The 18,280-nt window shown below is 39.7% G+C and overlaps 1 protein-coding gene across 2 annotated transcripts; it reads right to left on the bottom strand.

The window, feature by feature from the left end:
- Positions 1-11,926: 11,926 nt before the first annotated feature.
- On the bottom strand, positions 11,927-16,476 carry LOC102303930 (homeobox protein orthopedia B). 2 transcript variants are annotated; one of them, XM_005919112.3, is made up of 3 exons: positions 16,273-16,476; positions 15,587-15,981; positions 11,927-13,282 (listed from the first exon to the last, which is right to left on the bottom strand). In XM_005919112.3, the coding sequence occupies exons 1-3, from the start codon at positions 16,346-16,348 to the stop codon at positions 12,779-12,781; spliced, it is 975 nt and encodes a 324-aa protein (XP_005919174.1). In that variant the 5' UTR covers positions 16,349-16,476; the 3' UTR covers positions 11,927-12,778. The 2 variants fall into 2 exon arrangements, with proteins under 2 accessions (XP_005919174.1, XP_005919175.1); XM_005919113.3 differs by having other exon boundaries at positions 16,312-16,476.
- Positions 16,477-18,280: the final 1,804 nt, after the last annotated feature.

The following is an 18,280-nucleotide window of genomic DNA, read 5'->3' as shown; positions in this document are numbered from 1 at the left end:
TATTCCCTCATTTGCTGTTTTGATGGCCATGGTGGTGCTGGAAACACATTTCTCCAGAAACTCTCATTGTGTTCAGTAAGGTTGAAATCTGTTAACTGCTCCAGCAAAACTGAATAATTCACGTTATTTACATTACAAATAAGTCCTGCTGTGACATCTCTTGTGTTGTCACCCTGGATGGGACCACTCCCATAAGGATAGAAATGATTCACTATAACTGCATAACTGGGTAGGTAGGATTACTAGGATCACTCCGAACAACTTTATTTTGATTTGCAGTGATCCTTAACTCTAAGGAGAAAAATGCACTCAAACAATGATAGCAAAATACTCCTGAGCTATTACAGAGGTTATGGATCCCCCTTACAGTGGAGGTCAAGCATTCATGCCTGTACCAGTCTCTTTCTGTGCGTCACATTTGCCCAACTGTGATGAACGATGACTCATCTGATACCACTTCTCCCACATGTGTCTCTAGACCAGTGCCTCTGGTTTTTGCACCACTGAACTCTTCAGTGTGCATTCATCTCTGTAATAAGGATCGAAATGAATCTTAATACAATACGACTCTATTTTTTGATGGACTCTTCTTACTGACACAGTCAGGAGGAAGAACTCCCGCTTTATTTTTACTTGCATATCACACTAATGCAGGAGCATCACAATCATCAAATAGGCAATGTCAGACCAAATATTCTGTGTTTCTGTAAAATTTCCATAGATCTAAATGCTGATGTCACTTCACCATTCCTATGAAAACACCTGTTAATGGAATAGGCTATTTGACTGAAGCACCTGCCATCTGTGCCCCAACAATAAGCCCTCTTATAAAGTCCCTTCGATATTTTCCTCTTGCCATCTTGATACAAAAGCAGAACTGAATGGGCCTGCTCTGAATTTTTATAGATGACTGGATGTTAACTGCTTAATTGTATGGTGCAGTGGTCCAGGGTGGAAGCATCTGCACTCTCCACTTTTTCCTGCAGTTTGTCACACAAATGAATATATTGAGACTTTGGCGGAGAGAAAATGAACCTCATGCGCTCTTTTATATATACACTTTTCGGACATGAATGCTCAGATTGCAAAAGTCATGAATTCTCAGATGTCCTTTGAGATACTGAATGAGTCAGAGTTTATGCAGTGCCAGTCATGAGTCAACCTTCAGCTAAAGAACCACTTTCAATTTGGTTTCAGTCTATTACTTTTGCCTGACATTTGGGCATCGGGGAGCACAGAACTGCAGTGGTTAGTGCTGCTACCTCACGGTGACATTGCCATGAATCTTCTAGCTTGGTTTAGAGTTTTTCTGAGCATGTATGTTCTCTCTGTGCACCTCAACAACCTCTCACAGTTCAGTGAAAAGCATGTTAAAGTGTTCACTGATCCTAAATCGAGTTTTTTATTTGAATTATGAGCTGAAGTGTACTCTGACAAGTGGGATAGGCTGGAGTTACTGCTTATTTTGTGTTTTATCCCCATTTCCAAAATGCTGCATTTAAGTATAGTAATTTGATTGCATGTAAATTTTCGATGCCATTGTGTTGCATACGTTCAATGTAAAATGTTGATGGAATTTGGTCGAAAGAAATTTACTTGATTGATAAACACTCAGTTTATACCAAGCATCTTTTCCATAATGATTAATTATTTGAATTAATACATCTTTGATTCTATATAAAGAATCTTTTCTGTTCCTGCTTCTGCTTTCTGATCAGCAACTTGTGGCCTGATGGGACTAATATGTGCGACAACTTTTGACTCACTTGCTGGTTACTATTAAGACTTAAGAGACATCTGTGACAACTGTGACAACTATCTTTTTAAGGACGTGTTTTAGCTCCCCGTCTCTAATAAAGGAATAGTGAGGAAATGAGGTGTTTCTCTGCAAGAAGTCTGAAGTCTGACTTACTGACTGAGGTCAGTTAGTCAAACACTCATCAGATTAGAGAGGATAATTAGAGAGAGGATGATTTTTTATATTTCACATAGCAGTTTGATAGAAGTTTGATAAAAGGTGCTTTGTGTTCCACTGTTTCAGATACTGCAAGTAAACCTGTATTAGACTGAGTAGAATACCACCAAATTTTGCCACAGATTTGTGCTTGTGCTATAGCCTGCTTTCTTCTGCGTTTAGAGAGATATAACCTCTTTGCTTAGATTTTTATTCATTCATTTTACTTGTTTTTGCTGGCCAATTTGACAGCCAGGAAATCAAAATGGACAGCTGTGGTCTAAATAACATCTTTGGACAAAGTGAGAACAAAATGAGCAGTGAGTCATACCGTATACTGCACATGAAAAAGGAAAAAGACCGGAATATGTGTCCGGAAGGAGAAAGTAAGAAAGAGCCAACAAGGGAGAGCGAGAGTCTGCGATGTAGTTCAGTTTGTTTTGACATAGGAAAGTCATTTAGAGTTGTCCACTTTTAGCTGCCTGTGCTGCCGCTGTGAAAGGTCAAACTCAGATGTAGCTGAGTGTAAGAGATGATGATCAGCCTGTCAGCGCTCATACACACATCTGATAAAATAGCCCTCTCTTTCTGTCATTCATCTGAAATGAAGATGAGAGACTGTGCGTAAGTGCGCCTTGAGCTAATTATAGCTGACATTTTTTTCCATCGTTATTAAGGTCTATGATGCCACACAGAACAACAAACCACAAAAAATAATGAACATAATGAATAACATTTACTATAACAGCCTGTCAGCCTTTTGACTTTTAATGCTGATGACCTATTCGAGGTGTGTTACTTTCATCTAAAAGCCAGTAGTCAGTGTTAATAATTAGTTGCCTCACAGAGTCATTGCGTTGTGAAGATGCCTCAACCTATTAGCCAGAGTCTCACTGTTTAAAGTGTGTTTTGCTAATCTGAATGACACCACAGGAAAGGGAAAATGCTCGCAAAATGCTACGTGGTGAGTGCCCATGTGTGTGTATTTCCTGGTGTTAAATGCTCGTCCCTTAGCAATTTCATGTCATGTGATGTGTGCGTATGTGTGATGTGGAGCTGTGATACATACTGTAATTGTTAAAATCCAATTTATTAAATGAACTGATAGATTTTAATGAACACGTAACCCCAGAGTCTGATTATACTGCTCTAAATGATGAACAGATACAGCAATTCCCTCAGTGCTGGCCTATTTGAAGAGTTCATTTTCTAATCTAATAACCATATTTAACAACCACTCTTCCCCTATTACCTCCCCCAGTGTATCACCCTGACTGAATGAAGGGTGAGAAAGAATGAATGAATTGCCATCCTGTGCTACCCATGTATGAACTTTCTCTGTAAATGTGTTATTCTTGGGGAACCATAACAATACAGTACTAGCATGACTAAACCAGCAGCACACAAGAATATCCCAGTAATTGTGATATGAAAAAACGGACAGAAAACCCCCCCAGTACATTTGAATATTAAAATCAGAACATCAAATTCAGATGTGTTTAAAATGTTTTAAATTTAGATACCATAAATATCATCACTAAGAAAAACAAGCGAGGAGCCAGCTGCTTCTGTCTTCACCAGACAAAAGGCTACAACACCATCTGGTGGCAGATGCAGAAACAGGTCTATTTTTGCTTCAAGAAATGCACGAATCAGTGGTAACTTCTCAATGATGCTCCAAGTGGCAATGACAAATCCTTCCCACAGTTTTCTCAAAAAGGCAACTGATTTGGTTTACCAGGATTTTCCTAAAGATAGAAGCAGTTTAAAAAAAACTTAAAGGAGTGTGATTTGCTGTATCTGGGATGATTGCCCCAGCTGGCAAGATGTGACAGTCACCCCTCCATGTGGTTAAAGTTAAATCACAGTGATTGTTGACTGCAGATATTAGTGTCTTAACCCTGTCTTACTGCCCAGCATGCAACCTCCTTTTGAACACCTGCTCCCTGGCAAACGTACACATGTAGCTAAGTATTTTTGATTTTTTTTCTTCATTGTGTGTTGCCTCCTTTACACACACAGGAACACACATTTCTTGTGCGGATCTGTCTGTCAACACAGCGGTCTAGCCCGGCTCTCCCCACTGCCTGACTGACCCATTCATCTCCTGTGTGGGCTGTAATGAGCTGACCCTCCCCATTTGGACCAACCTGACAGAGAGAGATTACTTTAAAGTCTGCATGGATTTTCTCCTTTGTCCCCTCCTCCCCATTCCTCTCCCTTGAAAGTGGCTAATTCAAAGTGCATTAATGAGGAGCGATGGATAACACACTCTTCTTTTAATTACCTTCCAACCAAGTTCTTCAGGGGAGGTCTGGTGACTCCCATCTGACACTGGCCTGTTTATTTGGTTTGGTTTTTACCAGTTAGACTTTTGTGTGATGCATTATGTAGTCAGAAGAGATCATGCTGAAGCATTTATGGGTTATAGGGACATCACGTTAAAAAGAAAAATAATAAATGCACAAAATACATTTAGATAAAAACTTTTTTTTTTCTTAACGTACATCTTTTAAAAAAAATCTTCAATGTATTATTGGCGAGGCTATTGAACAAACACGGATTATGCTAATATTAAGAATAAAATACTGAGGTATTGTATACACTGAAATGAGCCACTGGAACATGATGTGAAGAGCTTTTTGTTGTCTGTTTCCTAGTAAGCACATTCACAAATTATACAGGGATGATTGATGGTGCATGCAGACGATGAGAATAATTCTACATAATAGTATAATTACAAAGTGTGATGCAAAATAATTGTTCTGGAGCCAACAGGGACCACTTTCCCGAATGAAACACAATTAGGTAAACTGATATAAACAGAGAGCAGGATTTGACAGAAAAGCTTAGGGAGTAAGATAATCACTTAAAACAAATCAACTCCAGTTTTGTTTGGATGATGAAATTGATTGCTCAAACTAAAAAAATAAAATAAAACTCACTATTTCATGTGTATGCTTCTATTATACTAGTTTCTTTATACACTTTGTTTTGTTTTTTGGTAATAAAACAAAGTCTTACATAAAGTGTAGTAACTAACTCAAGCATGATCCTCAATATCAGTGCTCACCAAACCTGGTATGGTAAAATAACACATACCAAAGTTTAAGCTATTGCTTAAACTTTCTTTAAACAAATAATGCAAAAATCACCCTTAGTCATAGGGATTTGGTGGCTTGATGTTGTTTTTGCAAAAGCGAATACATTTACCTGCTGGGTTAATGATTTAGGACCACTTTTTATTGTTATGGAACACACTTTGGTTCTTCAGGCCATGCTCCTATTTGTACAAAGTCTCTGGAGGCTCCTGTATGTCAGACAGTGGCCTTTCAGCTCATATCTTGGAAATCATTTTTTCAATTTCAAGCAGTGACTGTGGGAAAAAAAAAGCAGACACTTGTCTGATGTTTTTATTTATGTGAGTCAGTGGCTAACTTGAGAGAGCCTGAGAGTACCTTGTGGCAAGACAGTTGCCATTTGTTAGGCAGGCAGGAACAGTGCAGAAGACAAGTATATAGTTGAAGGTCTTTAATTGGCTGTTAAAACCTCTTACTCCTTCAAAAAATGATTTTAGGTCAGCTCCAAATACTTCTAGCTAAGTCCTGGGCAACATTATTTATCTCTTAACTCTTCGGAGGAGGGGAACTTTTCTTGCTTTATATATTGACAGACTTTGCCTGAATGCTAGCATAATGAAAATCTTTTTATACAGCTCATACTGATCTTGTGCATCAGTTTAAAATATATAAAATAAACATTTTCTTCCACCTGCTTAGAGTTTCCTCACACTCTGAAACATGTCTGCTCAAGGCAGAGATGGGTGGGCCTTTAAATGTGTTCCTTCATCATTCAGGCTCACTGTGGTCTGGGCAGTCTTATCCAGCCTAATACACATTGATTAGTCTACATAATCAATGTATTCAATGACAATGATTCAGTACACTGCATAAATTTATCGACTGCAATCAGCTATAAACAGCAGCCCTTTTTTCGTCCACTTTCTGTTTTATTAACTAGGTTTTGATGGAAAAATAATTCTCTGCAGAGTTAACAGACATATTTCATTAAGTGATTAAGTGATACCGAGGTGAAATAAAATCTATTGACCATCTGTCTGGATTTTCTTGAGAAAAAAAAATGGCATGAACGATTAAAAAACAGCGCTGCGAGCTACCAGACAGCTACCAGAAGGTGGCACTGTTTAGCTGCTGTTGGCTTTAGTGGCAGCTCTTTGTTACTTGTTCAACCTGAAGAGTTTCACATTGAATTATCTTTCTGTCTTAACAAAGGTGAACGAATAGCAAAACAACAAATACAAGCAAAAATCAGATTCACCCAGGATTAAAATTCATGGATTCAGAAAATCAAATCACAAAATTAGGCATCACAACAGTTGGATGATTTAGTCACATACTTGCTTTACGCTGTAATACTAAACCAGTTTACCCAGCTGTATTCTGCTTTAACCTTTGAAAACAAATCTACCCTTTCAGTGTAGGTGAGAAAAGTTTTCGGGGAATACCAGAACACACTTGTCTGCACTTACAATTTCAAAATCCCGTCTAGAATGAAACAGAACGCCAAGTGATATATCATTTTTCACTAGACAGTTGAATAAAAAGAAAAAGTGCAGTAGGAAAACCCCGACGTGAGGCATGTAACTTTGCTACTCCTGGTTTCCGTGGCCATGCATGACCAGGTCATGTAATGAATGTTGATAAAGTAGAAAAGCCGCTTTAATCAGGACGGATCACTGTGCAGAGGTGGAGAATGTCAGAGAGAGCAGGCACAGCTGCTTAGTGAGAAATCCAATATTGACTGTCGGGATAAATGTCCTGGATATTCTCTCATCTGTCCCAGGGGCCGTGGTATTATGCCTCTCACGTTAGCACTCCTAATTGGATTAAAAATGGCTTGTTATTGGGAGAAAAATGACTGAAAAAACTATCATGATTATTGCCTCTCAACAGTGTTGGCTCCCAGAGCTGAAGAGGTGACTGTCAAAAAAAAAGCAGTTTGTTTGGAAACAAACTTGCTTTGATTGATTGTGTTTTAAGCTCAGACTAATGTGGACAGTGCCATTGCATTCAATGCCATTTTCTAGTATTATACAGCAATCACAGTGTGGTATTTCTGGAATTTATCAGCTATTTTTACACATCAAATTTCCACTTCATTTATTTTCAATAGTAAAATAATAAATAATAATCAAATAAAGTGTGTGTGTGTGTGTGTGTGTGTGTGTGTGTGTGTGTGTGTGTGTGTGTGTGTGTGTGTGTGTGTGTGTGGGCTTAAAGGTGGTTATGTGGTGTATGCATGCACGCCTGCCTGTGAATGCATGCGTGAACAGAAATGAAACAGACAAATCCATCAGACGTCCACTGGGTTTTGGTTTGTGTACCACCAGGAGCACCCATTAACAGAAAATAAATGCTTGACGTCATAAACCTGACAGAGTCTCATTCATACTGACATTCGGGCTAAATTACACATAAAAGCACTGATAACATCATCATTAAATATTGATTTCTAAGGCTGGTTTAAACAAAAGCATGTCTACACATAATCAGCAGATGACGGGATTTGGTCAGAGCACAGGAAGGAGAGTTATATAAAAAGGGGCCTCTTTTCATAAACATCTTTTCATAAACATCTTAAGGAGCAAAAGAAGAGCTGCTGAGTGTAAGAAAGGGGAAGAGAGGGTGGAAAAAAGAGAGGAGTAAAGGGCTGGGGGAGTAGAAAGAGATTTAAGGCTGAGGCTCAGAGCAGATGTTAGTGTTGATGATGATGGATGTAGGTTGTTGAGATGCAGAGTTGTTATCATGAGAGGCACTCGCAGACTCTTCACAGCACACTTTCGCCCAGATGTCACTGTGTGTGCGTGTGTGGGTGTGCGTGTGTTACACAGCAACAGAGAGGAACATGGTGAAATGAGCAAGGTACGTGCTCAAATTAGACACTAAATCTACTTTACCGATGCTGTTTTTTTTATGAAATTGTGGATTCAGTCTTCTTTAATGAAATGAAATTTGCCCTTTACATCAACTACAAGTAATAATAACAATGAAGAGAAGCAATGAGATACAACAAAAGAGAGTTTAGAGGCTGATTGGCGCAGATGAGGCTAATGAACAACTATCTTTTGCACTCTTGGGTGCAGACATGGTGAAAAGCAACTTCCTCTAAAGGCCTAAATTGGATTAATTTGAAGATTTGTTTTTTCTTTTACCTTTATGAGAGAGGTTACATTCTCTTCCGGAAAACCGCGTGTCCCTGGGCTACGACGTACATCCCTGCAATCATCCAAATCAACCAGAAACTACACGCACACACACATACAGGCAGAAGGTGGTCTGTGTGTGCGTGTGTATGTGTCTGTGTGAATGGGACATGTTGAGTGGTGGTAACCTGCCCTACACTCTAACCACATAAAAGGTGCAGGACAGAAACATGTCGGTAATTGATTGCTAATTAGTTCTTTTGTTGTTGTCCATTGTGTGGTGACAGAGCTTTGCCCTGGGCTGTCTATTCACACGCAGGCTCTGTGGCCTCACAGCAAGGCAACAAGCATAGTCACACCATAATGAGAAAGTCATATATAACTGCAGCAGATGACAGAAGCTGCACTACAAACCCTCTGCAAAGGAACTCTTGACATAACAGAGGAAATGGTGACCCTTTTTTATGAATTCAAGTCATATGTCACAAATATTTTTATTTTAATGCAAATAGAAGAAGACCTATGTGAGTATGGTGATAAAACCCCCTCCCTGAGCTGTATGTTGTTTACAGTATACGTTGCAGCAAACTATGTCATTTCTACTAACTTGGTATACCCACATCTCTCTCTCTCTCTCCCTCTCTCATCAGTGCATGAGAAATTACCTAATGAGGAATGGGTCGCACATTTCCACAAACTCATTAACCCGCGAGCGAGTGAGACTAATTGCAGCGTTTGGGTAATGTGATTTCACATCTGTTACTGCAGCCCAGGACACAGTAGTCAGCACAGGGCCGGATCTGTTGGGCTGAGCTATGCATAGAACTAGATTTAGCAGAAACACAACATACACTCAGGCTGACACCACTACAGCTCATGTCTGAATGGGTGGAGCAGTAGTCATTTTGGCTGTGGCTGTTATCGTTTTTGATCAACTGCCACGCAGTATCTGGTAATTGCAAGTCTCTGGAGAGTGGGTGGGCCTCCTGGATTCATTGATTGACTCCCACTAGGATGTAAATACTGTTTACAAGACGGATAAGCAATGGCCTCAAGTTATAATGTAAACAGTCAATCAGTTAAAAAAAAGAAACAACAACTAGGTAATTAGTAAGTTTTAAATTTCTGTTTTACAAAAGATGGCATTTACTTTGAAATGTAACGTGAAAGCAGAAAGGTTGGTCGAGTGGGTTAAACATCTGCTTCATATCTCAGGTTGACACTGGTGCTGGATTGCAGCGTTTTCCATTTTCATTTACATTCATAACGATTTCCATTGCTTTGAGTTGTTTTTAGGTTTTCCTTCCTCTGTATATGCTGGTGTGTTATACACTAAACAATGTAACACAATCACTGCATTTGTTAGTGTAGCCACTTGTGATCCTGCTGGGAACATATGACACATCCTAAAATACCTTAAGTCAAAAAAGTTTTTATTGCTTGGTGGAAAACTTTGTTTTAGGCCATCTCATTCAAGTTAATTTCTCCAAGCAGAAGCACAGGCTTTTATTCTCTGGCTCTCTCATATATACACACAGAATGGAATAAATGAATTTTTCAGGGTCTCGACTTGAGTTGGTATTTCCAATAATTCCATAAATGACTGCAAACAAATTTATGCTAATAGAAAAGGTGGGAGCCAACTGTTTAATATGGGGAAAGTAATATACTTTTGTTAATTATGATTAATCCTTTGTTTAACCTCACAGCATTGTTACAGAAACTCCAATTATAAGTTTACAGGCAGTGGGACTGCTTATGGTAATGCCATATCTCATCAATTACCATCCCGTGACCATAAATTGGCCTCAGCACCGGCAGCGAGATGAGGTTAACACGCTGATTAATTTGAGCTACTGTGATTTCAGGCTAAGCTGACACTTACACTCTTTGACACAGACAGTGAGGTCTGCTAACTTTCATAATGGAAAAATTGTATTTACCACATTCAGGGCTGCTTCTGAGGCTATAGACATCACACATCACATCAGGATAATTTAAAATCAAAGCAACATAAACAAGGTGAGAGGTTTTCCTATTACAGAACTGATTGGCAAGTAATGAGGAATTTTAGATAAATGTCAAATGATGAAAAGGTACAAAAGCAAACTGCCTCATACAGTTGATTTGTATTTTTTGTCATGATGTGCATGTAATGTTTTAAACATTATAGAGCTAATCATAAATCTGATGTAATGAATAATGAATATTATCCATTACATCTGAAAACATGTCAGTTTACCAGATTTGGGTTAATGATTAGTTTTGATTCATAAATGCTTCACTGGATTGCATTTTTAAATAGATAACTACCATTCTATTATCTGTTTCAGCTTGGTTTTACCAGCTTAATCGCCGACTCTTTACACACTAACTGTGAGTCTACTACACTGGTTAAGTTAACCACATGGATCAATTTTGTCCTGTTGGAAGTGACAAAACATATTATGTATATATAACTTATATATAACTTTTCTTATGTGTAACATGTAGAAAATGGTAAGAAAACTTCCCAAAGCAACATCTAAAATATCATTTGATTTAATTAATATGGTGTTGTTATGGTGCTGACTGACAGGCACACAAATAGTGATTTGCCCATGAACACGTTATTGCTAATGCATTGTGGAACAGACTGAAGCGCACAATATTGAGCTCCACGCTTAATGTTTACATAACACCTCTGATACACTTGCCAAGAGCTTATTGCTGTATTTTAATCATAATTTTAATATGTTTATATATATTGTTAGTATGCGTTTGGATCCTTGTGTTTTCTAGCTTACTGACAATCCCACTTTTAACAGGTATGCTATTTACATTGGTATTATCCAACATCCTGGTCTAAAATTGCTAGCTATAACCATTTGAGTTAAAATTGCATGATGGAAAAGTCCTAAACTGATCCATATGTTATAAACTGTAAGTAATTAAACGGAGGTATCTCCGGTTTTGATATAATAACAATATGATTAACAAACATCCACTAGCTAAGAGCAAATGACGACAGCAATTTACTATTTCCTCTCTGGCTCCATATTAGAATAAACTTTACATTTAAATCATTGATCAAATAAAGTGGTTGCTGCTTTCCACGGTCCTGGTTTTGTTCCATTCACAGAATAATATGTGAATATTTTCATGTCGTCTAGCACTCCTATAATGACCTCTTTGGATAGCATAATGGAGCAATTTTTAACTTCCTTTTTAGCGTGCTAGGGTCATAGCACCAACCTTTACCTAAGCATATAAGTTATACAGTATAAGCTGGTGTATTCCTTTGAGTCGTAGCCTTGCGATCCCTCCGTTTAGTTTCAGTCCATCCAGTGTGTTCAGTGGGATGACCGTCATGGTTAAAATCAATGACCGTCACATCACAGCGCTGACATCTCAGCCTGGTATCTTTACCGCTGCTGTCTGCCACCATAAGACCAGTCACCCTTCACAAACCCTTTAACCCTGTCTCCTCATAAACCCTGCAAAAACACCTCTTTAGGTCACTGAGCAATAACCAAAAAAATAATAATTTGTGCAACAAAATTATGTCATATAGCAGTCAGACGCGTACTGATAACATGTAACTGTGGATAATCCAAGGCAATGGATAGTTCAAATCGCCTAAACTAAACATACGTACAGTATTGCGCCTTAATAGATATCGTAGCAAACGCTTCACCGTCCTTGGAAATGTATTCAAAATAATCATTATGCGTTTAAATTTAATGGAGACATACATCATTCTTGTTTTTGACATTCTTGAAAATTATTTTTATTTGTTTGCTCATTTTAAATTGGTACAAACCCGTCAATGTGGTGCATTTCGATGTAAGATCAAACATTTAAGAAATGTGTCAAGTAATATCACATACAATAAGTTAAAACATGTCACAAAAAAGACCAGCGGGTACATAGCAAGAATGTTTTATCTACACAAAACATCCTAAAACAGAGTAGGCCTACTGAAAGATCGCCCGTGTGTGTGTGTGATCCCGTCCCATGCAGACGGGACTGAGGTCACCAAACAAAAGCACCTGTTCAGTCTGAGTGGGCACCGTTTTCTCCTTTAATTATTAAATCCACATGCACAGTGCATGCCCGAGACCCAGTTCAGTAGGCTCACTGTCAGTTTGGTGCGTGTGTGGCAGGCTGCTATCAAAATACCCAATCTTATAAATAACCGTTTGACATAACACAACCTCACCTGAACACAATAACGTGCGTAAAGACACGCTCAATGACAACGTAAATACGACGATTGTTTGGCTCTCGGTAATTAGGGCCTATAGTCTAAAGATCATTACAATAGTATTTATCAACAATAGCTGGTAAGAAAAAAATCCGTTTGAATTAACGAGATAAATGACCCCATTTTTTTTCTTCCGTTTGTCAATAAATGTTGTCCTTTTGTTATTATCATTATTTGGTCTTTATGAGGTGGCATTTACCTCTTTTTTTCTCTCCTCACATTTAAGGCCTGATTACTTCATTCGTTCTCTCATTTTGATCTAAATAGCTGGATTAAAAACAGGAAAAAAGAAGGAGCCAGGCGGGGCTGGGAGAGGGGTGTTTGGTGGAATAGGGTGCGGTGTGGTCAAAAGTCACTAAGTGAAACTCATGGACACTGTGTGCTCCAGCGCTTTGCGCCTCAGAGACGCGATGCTCGTTCCTCTCCACATGTCACTGTCCGGGGAGCTACACAGCTGTGGGGAGCCCGATACGTTCGTGGGGCCGGAGAGGGAGGCCGACATTCCTGGAAAAGGCGTCTGGTAGAGGTGGGACTGCAGACCGGAGCCGTTGGAGGACAGGCCGTTAGAGAGACCCATGGAGTTTGGTGGCGGGCCTGGACCAAGGCTGCACTGTGACAGTGACTGCGCCATGCCTGGCTGGCGACCCAGAGCGGGGGGGAGCTGCAGCTGGGAGACCCCCGGCATCCCCGTAGCCCAGCGAGAGTCGTTGGCGTGGAAGGAGCACAGGCTGTTCTCCATGGCGGCAGCGGCAGAAAACTGTGGCAGGCCCGGTGTTGGGAGCAGGGTACCCGGTGCACGGAAAACATTAGTGGTCTTCTTCCTTTTCTTCCACTTAGCGCGTCTATTCTGGAACCAAACCTGAAATCAGAGACACAAATCGACATTTAGAGGTACTGAGAAACATACGTGATATATTTCTTGGGCACTGCGTGTTTATTTTAACCAGGAAAGATGCCACGTTCTCATCCATATGAAGCCATATGCAATGGACACAATAATAGCATTCTTCACCACAATAATCTCATTTTGAGGTGGACCTAACTAAATTTAATCGAATTATTATTAGACCTCTTCTCTTGGCCCAGGACTTTTCTAAGGCCAACCACTTTGAATAATTGTTGGCCAACAGTCAGAGAAAATTTTAATAGTGTACTTATAACCCCAAACCTCAAAATAAGCTTTTGGGAGTGCCGAAAGTTTCGAATCTCTAAAGATGAAGCGAAGTATTTCGAAAGAAATTGTAAAAAAAAAAAAAAAAAGGTTCCAGTAAATAAAACAAAAGTAAGAGAACATTTATATTCTGTAGGAGACAGAAATAGCTGTGGTGTAAAAATGTGTGCGTCAGAGGGTTTGTTACTCAAGTTCTGCAGCAAGGAGTCGAGCAATTTATCTTTCTAACATCTTATTTACAAGCAGATTAACTGAAAATTGCCCTAAATATTGCGCGGGCTTAAATACAAATGGCCCGCATCGCTGTACAGCATCTATGCGAAAATAAAAAATGCCCGTCTGTTGGCTATGCGCGAGAAAACCCACAAACACACCGAGCCATGCAGCTGAAAACGCACGCGCGACACCGCTGGGCTTTATAAAGATTTCATCTTCGGGTGTGATTAATGCGCGCACGAGGCCGTGAGTCGATGCCTCCATATTAAAAGTGAAATCTCGCTCTCATTCCGCTCAGCCAGCCGTGAAACGTCGCCCAAACCCATTACACTCGGGGGGAAAGAAAATGCAATTTCTCATTCCATTAAAAAAGTACAATATATTCTTGAGTCCTATTAAGACGTCGCTGATAGAGCATTTTAAAGGAGAGAGGCTGTGTGGAGGCACGCGCTCGGGCCAACACGCCCACTGAAGGCTGCACCTGCACGGCCTGCACTAATGTTTACCAACACCGACTATGAGCCGGCATGCACTGAGCGGTTAGGATCCTGCACTGGTTGGAATAAAGAATGGATTATTACGGTGACTAATGATTATACTGGTTTTATTGCTTTCAGTGGGATAATTTGCATGAATTTCACATCACGGTTTAATAACCCGTTCACTGTTATAAATAAGACTGAAATTGGTTGGTAATGTGTTTTGTTTATTAGAGCCTAGCATGTTCCTTCTCTCTTTAGTTTTCTCAAAACTGTCAAATAATCACGTGCGATTAATAAGAGAGATTTTTTTTTTTTTTTACAAATGTGTAATCATATTTTGTTACGGAAATTCTCATAAATGTAGTCCGAGAAAAATATCTGGAAGGCTATCTTCTAGTACTTGAAGATTTATTTTATTAGATGGTTAAATAAATGGAAAAAAAAATCAGAGATAATGATCAAAGCCGTAATGCTCCCCGTGTAATTGTTGGAAGTACAAAATTGCAAAATAAAACAAAGAAACGAAAAAAAGAAGAAAAAAAAGTCTCCATGAGTGGCGATACACTGGAATTTGTAAAAGCCAGATGACCATCGAATTCCTCATCCTCAAATGAGAAATGTTTCAGTACCTTGGACAGAGCCCTTTGTGGACCGGATGCTCTCACAATTAAATATTAGTCAGATATCAGGTTAAAGTTGAATATATTATGGGATACTTGCGTCATGCAACTCAATTTAAGCAGAAACTATTTTCTTAAACAGTTATTACTGGAAAATCTGGACACGGCGAGGCTATGCTATCGTTTTTATGCACAGTGATACTGGGGAGAGATATTTCACACGCGGTACCTGAAAAAGCAAAATGTACTCCTTTACTTGAAGTATATTGTATAGACTCTCATTTAAGTCTTGGCTTATTGTAACTTAGACTGAGCAAGTGGCGCCATTTCAATGGTTAGCTTTGAAATTCCAAGTAGTTCATCCAAACTTGAAACGTCCACGAAATATCTTGGTATTGGGTGAAAATTAACTACAAATTAATTAGGGCAAAATGACAAATGATTAAAAATAAAAATGTCTCTTAATAACACAGAGGCACGTGGTTTCCTCTTGTGACACAACCGATTCTGTTCACTATCTTCCAGGCGGATTGAAATGGTAATTATTATGATGATGATTTTATTTAATTTTTTTGTATTTATGTATTTATTTTGGATATTTACAAATCGTAAAAAAACTGTTTCCAAAGCCCCACCCTGAATTGTTATGCGAGTCTCTGCATTATTGTATTTACCTGAACTCTGGACTCGGTGAGGCCGATCCTTAGCGCCAGTTCCTCCCTCATGAAGATATCAGGGTAGTGGGTTTTGGCGAAGCTTCGCTCCAGCTCATTGAGCTGCGCCGGTGTGAAACGCGTCCTGTGCCGCTTCTGCTTCTGCTGGCTTGTGGTCTGGCCGGAGTTCTGCTGCGGCTGTTGCTGCTGCTTCTCCTGCTCCTTCCCGTTCACCGGCATGCCCGCAGAGTTGGATCCTACAGTGGCGATGTCTTCACCCGGCAGGAGAGTGGTTCCTTCAACAGAGTCTGAACCAGGAGGCATGTCTCCCGGATGCCCCTGGTCTGGAACTCCACCTCCCAGCCGGCATTTGAGAGCTTCTCGGTGTCCGAGTAAGTCTGCAGCATCCTTCATCCCTGAGAGGATGAGTAGGAGAGGGGATTTGAGTAAATATGCCGAGTACCGCAGCGTCTTATAAACAAAGTTATATGAAATGCTTTGAGTCTTTAAAATATAACAGGCAGCACAGATGGCATTAAAAACACAATATACAACATTTACGTTGGTATTTTATGGTATAATTTTTCTGTGCTGATAAATTACTTATAAATTGCTTCGACCAACGATAAACCACTTAGTTGTTAACACAATTAACCACACAGTCTATTTATCACTTCACAACGTTAGACAAAAAGTTGAAATCTTACACTGGAGTTTAGGGCCGGAGTTTAGTGATGATAACTCACCGAGCCGAGCATCCAGGAGGTCGGCATGAGAGAGCATCGCGTACCGCTCCAGGGCGAAATGCGCTCCAAAAAAAATCCTACAACTTTGGGTCAATTTAAAAAGTATATATGGTCTAAATGAACGAAAATTCGGTTTGTGGTTAAAAAGGAGGTCCCTTGCATTATAATGTCCTTTAGAGCGATGGGGAGGCGCTTATTAGTTGAAAGAACCCGTGAGCTTCCTCAAATAAGAGCCAATCAGAGCAGGAGCTTGGAAATGTCAGCGACGTGACTCCCCCTTCTTTTTTTAACACAGGCGCGCACGTAAGCGCGCACGCGCAGACCCAAACGCGCACGAAATACTACAATTCAATCCTCTGCCATTCCGTCCTCTGATTTATTAGCTTTTCATGCTCAAATTATCCCACGTTAAACATCTTAATGTGTTTGTTTAATCTCATATAGTCCGTGCCCTGACAGGACTTCCGTTAGTACATAGAAACACATGTAAAATACGGGAGGAGAGCGCATGCAGAGGCTTGTTTTACTTCGTTAAAGGAGCTGACACTTATTTGAAAGGGAAACTGTATTGTCACTCTAATTGAACACATCAAAATCTTAATTTTTAAATCCCTTTACTGTATAATTCAGACTGTTCACACAGTAAAGCCAGGATTCATTTAGCAAATGAAGGGACAGAAATCTACGGTTACAATTTTAAAGCTGGTTGCTGTTTATTTATTAAGGGGAGCAAATTGAGTCTCTTTTGTACTTATCAGTTTGGACATTGGTCATAAAAAACACAAAGGCAATAAGAACAAGAAACGTTATCACACCAGACCTCCTTCTAACCCCTCAGAGCCCCTATTCCCTCCCGTCCTTGGCTCACAAACAAAACAAATATAGCTCCCATTCCCTCATGGCAGGTGATTTGTGGAGACAAATCGTGGAAATAAATAAATAAACGAGTACAGATGGATTTAAACACCGTCGGTGATCGGCCGCTTTAACTCCCATCGACTTTTCATCAACACTGGCCCAATTAAAGGTATTTAGGCCTGCTTGGTTCAAACAAAATCAGACGTGGTGGACCCTAAACGATTGTGCCCCTTTAGCAGAAGTCCATAAGTAGGTCTATTATACAATTAACAGGACAGCGCATTGATTTGCGCTCCACTCTTACTTCTCCAGACAGTGCTGGTTAGAGAAGGCTTTTGGCAGATGTCAGGGTGAGCCTGGTGAATAGACCACCGCCTGGGACTAAATAGGTTTCTTTTCAGCCACACAAAGGAGGCGTCCGAGCGAGGACTCCTCTCTCTCTCCCCTCCTGCACCACATGGAGGCAGCTCATCTTTTATGCTCCTCAACAGCAATCTGCCGGGACGCGGGGAAGTAGCCTATATGTGGCACAGCGTGAAAACTTAAGGAAATGGACTGGTGCATGGTGCACTGAGATGAGGAAAGCTGTGACCATCTCCCGAAGGTTCAGGAGAAGCAATCAACAGCAGCAGCAGCAGCAGAGGCTCGATTCGCTTGATTCAGACGTGTAGACCAGGAGAGAGGAGAGGGACTCACTTTATTGGGAGTTGTAGGGCCAACACTGCGTTTGTGAAGGGCCCGAGCCACGAGATGGTCTGTATGCTGTGGAAAGTGTTTGTGAAAGTATATAAATATATACAGTCGTTATTATTATTATTATTGTTGGGCAAACTTTGGGTACTTTTTTGTTACATGAGTTATCCTTTTACCACTAATCAACAACAAAAAATGCAATCAAAATATAATAATAATAATAATAATAATAATAATAATAATAATTTTTTAAAGTATATTATTTAAAATCCGATATATTTTAATGGAAAACACCATATTTTAATTTCTCTACATGGACATAAAATGAGACGTGTTAAAAATCGATCGTGGCCTATATGTTTTAAGTTACTCATCTGAAGACCTACATGGTATAGTAACGGCCTGGATGACAGATATC

The sequence above is a fragment of the Haplochromis burtoni genome, unplaced genomic scaffold (genome assembly GCF_018398535.1).
Source record: "Haplochromis burtoni strain Fernald_Lab_line unplaced genomic scaffold, NCSU_Asbu1 Contig_34, whole genome shotgun sequence".
NCBI classification, from domain to species: domain Eukaryota; kingdom Metazoa; phylum Chordata; class Actinopteri; order Cichliformes; family Cichlidae; genus Haplochromis; species Haplochromis burtoni.
This window is presented reverse-complemented; position numbering and strand designations above follow the sequence as displayed.

Bases quoted from the DNA above. Each gene is read 5' to 3' on its own strand.
- LOC102303930 (XM_005919112.3), bottom strand. From the start codon at position 16,348: ATGCTCTCTCATGCCGACCTCCTGGATGCTCGGCTCGGTGAGTTATCA. The intron at 15,982-16,272 runs GTAAGATTTCAA...TCATCCTCTCAG, and splicing joins CTCCGGCCCTAAACTCCAGT to GGATGAAGGATGCTGCAGAC. The intron at 13,283-15,586 runs GTAAATACAATA...CTCTGATTTCAG, and splicing joins TCACCGAGTCCAGAGTTCAG to GTTTGGTTCCAGAATAGACG.